We start from the raw sequence: 6,212 nt of genomic DNA on the forward strand, positions 1-6,212 counted from the left end.
GATTTCACACATGGAAGTTTTTAAATTTCATGCAAATTTTTTGCGGCCTAGCAATTCTTTATATTCTTGTGAACTGTATATAGAAATACATATAATTGTAAGCATATATGTACATATAAATATACATATGTACATACATAAATACATATACTATTTGCAAGAACTACAGAAGTTATCATTAAAATCATAAAATCATATTTTTAAGAATCATATATATATATACATGATACATATGAATATCATTAACAGGTTATGTTACGTTAGACATTTTTTTCTAAAAGAGAAATGTAATTTTTCAACCTAAGATGAGTATTTTAATAATCTTAGCTATTGTCACATCTCACTGTATCACAATTTGAGCCCCAAAGAAGACAATTACCAATGCCACTATAACAAATTAGAAGAACCGCGACAAGAAATACTAAACTACAAACAGTACATGGTTTTCGTTCTAGGAAGAATCCAATTAGGTAAAGTACCATAAACATAACATGCGTCTGTAGCAGTGCTGGATTTGCTGGCTTTGGTAACAGCAGCACTGGAATTAACCACTGTAGGCAATACATCCTCTCTACTTTGTTGTTAAAGACGTATTTACAGCACCATCGAACTAGTTGTCTCATCTGTGACAAAACTTCTGGAAAGATGTACATAAGTTACATTCTCTGGGTTTAATTGTAAATTCACTTTTTACACGCACTATTATTTTCCTTACTTTATTTGGAATACCTTATTTGGAAGCACCATAACGCTCTCGAAATATCTCGTCCTTCAAAATCGAAACAATTCAACTACATGTACCCATGCTAGCACAAATATTTCTACTCTGAATTTTTCCAAATATGAGATCACACAATCCACAAATCAGATAAGAACATACAGATGTGTATTAACAGCAATACAGCGTAGTCTTTCATGAGAACAGCCTTTAAATTGTTTTTGAAAATCGAAAAATTGCTTAAACATTTTGTTTCCTAATTATTTAATGTAATTTTCAGAAAAATGAAACTTCTGTTTCATTAAATTACGTAATATTTGTCTCGTTCATAATTCTTCAAATGAAATTCACATAACAGCAGATTTACTTCATGATGCTAGTTTAAATATCCTTATTGTCTTTTTAAGCGGGAACACTGAATTTTACTAAAGTTTACAGGCATAATCAGCACTTTTAAGGAAATAAATTTAAGTTTTGTAATAGTAATTATTGTCCGATAAAGCAAATTTGAAATTTAAGGCGGGCTTTAGGATCTAGAAGCTGGAGAAGTAGGAGAAATTGTGACGTCTCTTTGTTAATCAGCCAATAGTGGTGATAGAATAACTCTTACGTCTTTGCTGATAGGACGATGGATCGAGAATATCATCGAGAACATCATTAGAAATAAAATATTACGACTTTTACTTTTAACGACGTTTACATTATTAGTAATGTTAAAGCAATTAAGAATTGATTATGAGTATCAATTTAATATAATAGGGATTGCAAGGATAGCAATAGCCAAGAGAGACAAGGAAAGGAATACAGCTAGACAAGGATAGCACTAGAGAAACGAGTTAGACAAGGAAAGAAATGAGGGTAGACAAGGATAGCACTAGAGTAATGAGTTAAACAAGGAAAGCAATAGGGATAGATAAGGACGCCATCTAGCGTTTGGTGACGGGAACTACGATTTTTTAATAGGAACACAGAATATAAACAGAGGTATTAGACAAGGAAAGCACTTGTGTGCGAGAAGGACAGAGAGAAAACGTTTCTTATTGGCTGGCGGGCCGCTGAGCTCCGCCAATCAGGCCCTGTTAATCAAGTCGGTCAGGGAAAAATCATTAATAACTCAATAATTACGATGATTCTGTGAACTTTTAGAATTGAAGAATGTAGTATGAACCTTCAGCAACTTTCTCATATAGTTTTTAAAGCCCTAAGTCCCTTCAATAATTAGTTATTAACAATTTTAGTACGTGACGTCGGGAACGATAGAATATTCCGTGGCAGTCGCTTGCGGTTTTTCATTAATTTCGTTGTTTAATAATAATTTCTTGTACACATTTCGGTATGCATTTGAAAGACAGTATCCTTGGCTACATTCTTCTATAATTTTTAGTAACATATTCGTCGTGGTCTATGAGTTATTAAATATTATATCGGAGAGTCCACCGCTCGTCGTATCCGGGTGCGTTCAACTATCATAAACAACTGCTAATATTTCATAAACTGCGTGACATACGTGTACCAAAATTATCACAGAATGTAAAGGAATGTACGTACTACATTCTTCAATCTTAAGAGTACACAAATTATCCCGCAATTCCATGAAATTCAATTAAATTGACAGAAGAGCGTTACGTTTGAATTCGACGAGTATAGCATCCCCCCGAATAATATTTAATGATTCTCAAACTACGACGAATATGTTACTAAAAATTATAGAAGAATGTAGCCAAGGATACTGTCTTTCAAATGCATACTGAAACGTGTACAGGAAATTATTATTAAACAACGAAATTAATGGAAAACCGCAAGCGACTGTCACGGCATATCGTATCGTTCCTGACGTCACGTACTAAAATTGTTAATAACTAATTATTGAAGGGACTTATGGCTTTAAAAACTATATGAGAAAGTTGCTGAAGGTTCATACTACATTCTTCAATTCTAAAAGTTCACAGAATCATCGTAATTATCGAGTTATTAATGATTTTTCCCTGACCGACTTGATTAGCCTGTGGGAGGCGGAGTATGGCGGCCCGCCAGCCAATAAGAAGCGTTTCTCTCTGTCCTTCTCGCACACTATTGCTTTCCTTGTCTAATACCTCTGTTTATATTCTGTGTTCCTATTAAAAAATCGTAGTTCATGTCACTAAACGCGAGATGGCGTTAGTTTCACTTTTCAAATTTTCTGTCCTTGTCTATCTCTATTGCTTTCCTTGTCTAACTCATTACTCTAGTGCTAGCCTTATCTACCGCTGTTTGTTTTCGTTTCTATTCGGTATTGCTATCCCCGTCATCCCTATTATATTCAATTGATACTTATAATCAATTTTTAATCGGACATCAATGATTAAGGGGACAATACTCACTGTTTAATAGGCATAACGTTGCGTTGTACAGTTCATTAATAAAATATCTTTAATTACGTGTTATAAAGTATTTAATATGTATCGCAATAATCAAAGTAAAATTATGAAAGGCACTTTGACATGTCGACAATTTCCCAAAGGGAATTTAGAAAACATGAATAAATCATCGGAAAATCCAGAGCAAAGTTCCATTAGAAGTACTGCGAAAATTCTTAATTTATTTAAAAAACCTGTTAAATACTGTAATGAAGAAGGACAAAAAGAAGATGTTTCTATTAAGAAACATGAAGATAATGCATTAAATGTTAAAGAAAATTCATTTGTTATTGATAATAGTAATAAAATGTATGTATTACATGAATATCTGATTAATTTTCTTTAATAACAATGTAATTCTTTATTTGTTTAGTATTTTTCATGTAGTAATGGGCAAAAAATCTACAAGAAAACATAAAAAATGGGAAGATGATGGAATTTTGGAAGTTACAGGAAAATATGCAATTTTAAAGGTAATACATACAAGCATTCTGTTATTACATTATTTATAAAATTGTATTTTTTTATTTATATTGGACAGGATACGGAAGGCCATATTATTCATAGAACTACAGTTAAACCAGAAAGTCTTGTAGAAGGTTTTAGAATGTACATGGACAATAAAGAAATTGAGGTAAACATAAATGTACACATATTAATGACTTACATTCAGTGTATAAGATTAATATAAAAATACTTACAGATAATTGATAGAGCAACATCTAAATGCTTGCCCAATGAGTCTTCTCAAAAACCAATTCCAGAACCACCTGCTAAAAAGTTTAAAAGTTCAAGTTCTAAGTCATGTCTTCCTTTGGGATCTCTATACACAGGTATGGTACAATGTATTTAAAACCTAAACTTCATAATATACCAAATATATTAATATTCATTTTATGTTGAAGAGTTGAAATTAAGATGTGATCCATTGGTAATGCCATCTATAAATTTATCAAAAGATTGGGTAGAGAATGGCACATCAGAAAATGAAAAAGAAGTATCTGTAGATACTTGTTTAGTGAATGTACTTCGACCGCATCAGCGTCGTGGTATTGTATTTCTATATAAATGTATCATGGGATTGAACACACCTAATTATTTTGGGGCAATTTTGGCTGATGAAATGGGACTTGGTAAAACATTACAATGCATTGCATTCATATGGACTTTGTTAAAAAAAGGACCATATGGGCATCCAACAGTGAAAAATGTACTAATAGTAACTCCTAGCAGTCTGTGTAACAATTGGAATAAAGAATTTAAGCATTGGTTGGGTTTCCATAGAATATCTCCATATGTTGTGAATGCTAAAAACAAACCAAAAGATTTCAAAAAACAAATAAGAAACTCAGTTATGATTATTAGTTATGATATGCTTATCAGATGTCAAGAAGAAATCGAGCAAATAGTATTTGACTTAATCATATGTGATGAAGGTCATAGATTGAAAAATAATGATATAAAAGTAGCCAAGGTGATAATGCTTAATTTTTATTAACAAAGAAAATACAATATTTAAACATACATTTTTTCAGATTTTAAAGAATTCTAATTGTAAAAGGAAAATTCTGTTGACTGGAACTCCTATGCAAAATGATCTACAAGAATTTTTTTCTTTAATTGATTTTGTAAATCCTGGTATATTGGGCAGTAACCATGAATTCAAAAATTACTACGAAAATCCTATTGTAGCATCACGATGTCCTAATGCATCGTATGATGTTGTATCTCTTGGAACCGAAAGAGCTAGTGAATTGCACGAAAAAACTAAATCTTTTATATTAAGACGTACACAAGAAACAATTAATGAGTATTTACCTTCTAAACATGAATTAATTATATTTTGCCGCTTATCGAATGAACAAGAAAGTTTGTATTCACATGTCACGGACATATGGTTCAACAAAAGTATATTAAATAATAGTGTGCCACATTTAACAATAATAACGACTCTTAAAAAGATTTGTAATCATCCGGAATTATTTTATAACGAAAAAAATGAGTTTTTGCAGAGTGACTTTAAAAATTCAAGTAAAATTTCTAATATAAAGGATGTTTCGAAGAAATCGTATTGTGGAAAAATTTCAGTTGTACAAGCATTAATGAGAAATTTAAGAAAGACAGATGAAAAACTGGTATTAATTTCATATTATACACAAACGCTCGATTTATTAGAAACTGTTTGTAATGCAGAAGGCTTACAGTTTCTTAGATTAGACGGTAGTACATCAAGTAGTGCAAGATCTAAGATTGTAGAACGATTCAATTCAAAATGTGATAACAGCAGTTAGTATATGTAATAAAATGTTTAATTTAATATTTGATTTACACAGTTTTGTAAATGGCAATGCAATTATTACAGAAGTATTTTTATTAAGTGCAAAAGCGGGTGGAGTTGGATTAAATTTACCTGGTGCATCTAGACTTATATTGTTTGATTCAGACTGGAATCCAGCATCTGATTCACAAGCTATGGCAAGAATCTGGAGGGATGGCCAGAAAAAAGATGTCTACATAATACGGTTTGAACACTTCAAATAGTTACTAAATATTAACATACATTATAAATATTCTTATAGTAGTATAACTAAAATTTATAGATTACTAACAACAGGTACTATTGAAGAAAAGATATTTCAAAGACAAATTAACAAAGCAAGCTTAAGTGAAACTGTAGTGAATTTAAATTGCATTGCTTCTCTTAAATTGTCTACGAGTGAATTAAAGGTTCGTTTGTTTACACATGTTTTAAATATTCAATAATTTAAAATAATATTCATTATTAATCATAAAACACTTAGGATTTATTTACATTAACAACAAATACAAATTGTTTAACACATGATCTAATGAAGTGTTCTTGCAATGGCTACAAAGGGGGAGAAGAAATATCAAAAAAATTACACGAAGAAAATAATCGGGAATATCAGTTTTCTTTAGGCGAGAAAACAGAAAAATCAAATTTCACCATAAATCAACTTTTAAAATGGGAACATTATCAACAACCATTTCCGGATAAAATAATTCAAGTAAGCACAATTTAATATTGGATGCTAAGGTTAAGTACTAATATTAATTACTTTCAAATATTTTTTCAG

General features: G+C 31.0%; 2 protein-coding genes across 5 annotated transcripts; one reads left to right on the plus strand and one right to left on the minus strand.

Annotated features, from left to right (window-relative positions):
• Positions 1 to 323: 323 nt before the first annotated feature.
• On the minus strand, positions 324 to 811 carry LOC108572450 (bladder cancer-associated protein). Of its 4 annotated transcripts, none has more exons than XM_017934715.1 (2): positions 730 to 811; positions 324 to 634 (listed from the first exon to the last, which is right to left on the minus strand). In XM_017934715.1, the coding sequence occupies exon 2, from the start codon at positions 621 to 623 to the stop codon at positions 324 to 326; it is 300 nt and encodes a 99-aa protein (XP_017790204.1). In that variant the 5' UTR covers positions 624 to 634; positions 730 to 811. The 4 variants fall into 4 exon arrangements, with proteins under 4 accessions (XP_017790204.1, XP_017790190.1, XP_017790198.1 ...); XM_017934701.1 differs by having other exon boundaries at positions 324 to 637; XM_017934709.1 differs by having other exon boundaries at positions 716 to 811.
• A 2,337-nt stretch (positions 812 to 3,148) lies between these two features.
• On the plus strand, positions 3,149 to 6,158 carry LOC108571744 (DNA repair and recombination protein RAD54B-like). Its single transcript, XM_017933860.1, has 9 exons — positions 3,149 to 3,423; positions 3,488 to 3,587; positions 3,656 to 3,748; positions 3,818 to 3,947; positions 4,020 to 4,588; positions 4,650 to 5,400; positions 5,477 to 5,636; positions 5,715 to 5,841; positions 5,916 to 6,158. Exons 1-9 carry the CDS (start codon positions 3,155 to 3,157, stop codon positions 6,156 to 6,158), a joined length of 2,442 nt encoding a protein of 813 aa, XP_017789349.1. The 5' UTR covers positions 3,149 to 3,154.
• The last annotated feature ends 54 nt before the right edge of the window (positions 6,159 to 6,212 follow it).

This window comes from Habropoda laboriosa, unplaced genomic scaffold (assembly GCF_001263275.1).
Source record: "Habropoda laboriosa isolate 0110345459 unplaced genomic scaffold, ASM126327v1 scaffold34, whole genome shotgun sequence".
Taxonomy (NCBI): Eukaryota; Metazoa; Arthropoda; class Insecta; order Hymenoptera; family Apidae; genus Habropoda; species Habropoda laboriosa.

What these genes read in the sequence shown, in the direction of transcription:
- LOC108572450 (XM_017934715.1), bottom strand. Translation starts at nt 623, where the DNA reads ATGAGACAACTAGTTCGATGGTGCTGTAAATACGTCTTTAACAACAAA.
- LOC108571744 (XM_017933860.1), top strand. Translation starts at nt 3,155, where the DNA reads ATGTATCGCAATAATCAAAGTAAAATTATGAAAGGCACTTTGACATGT. An exon ending in TTTGGGATCTCTATACACAG is followed by an intron (nt 3,948 to 4,019) that starts GTATGGTACAAT and finishes TTTATGTTGAAG; the next exon opens with AGTTGAAATTAAGATGTGAT. An exon ending in ATGATATAAAAGTAGCCAAG is followed by an intron (nt 4,589 to 4,649) that starts GTGATAATGCTT and finishes ACATTTTTTCAG; the next exon opens with ATTTTAAAGAATTCTAATTG.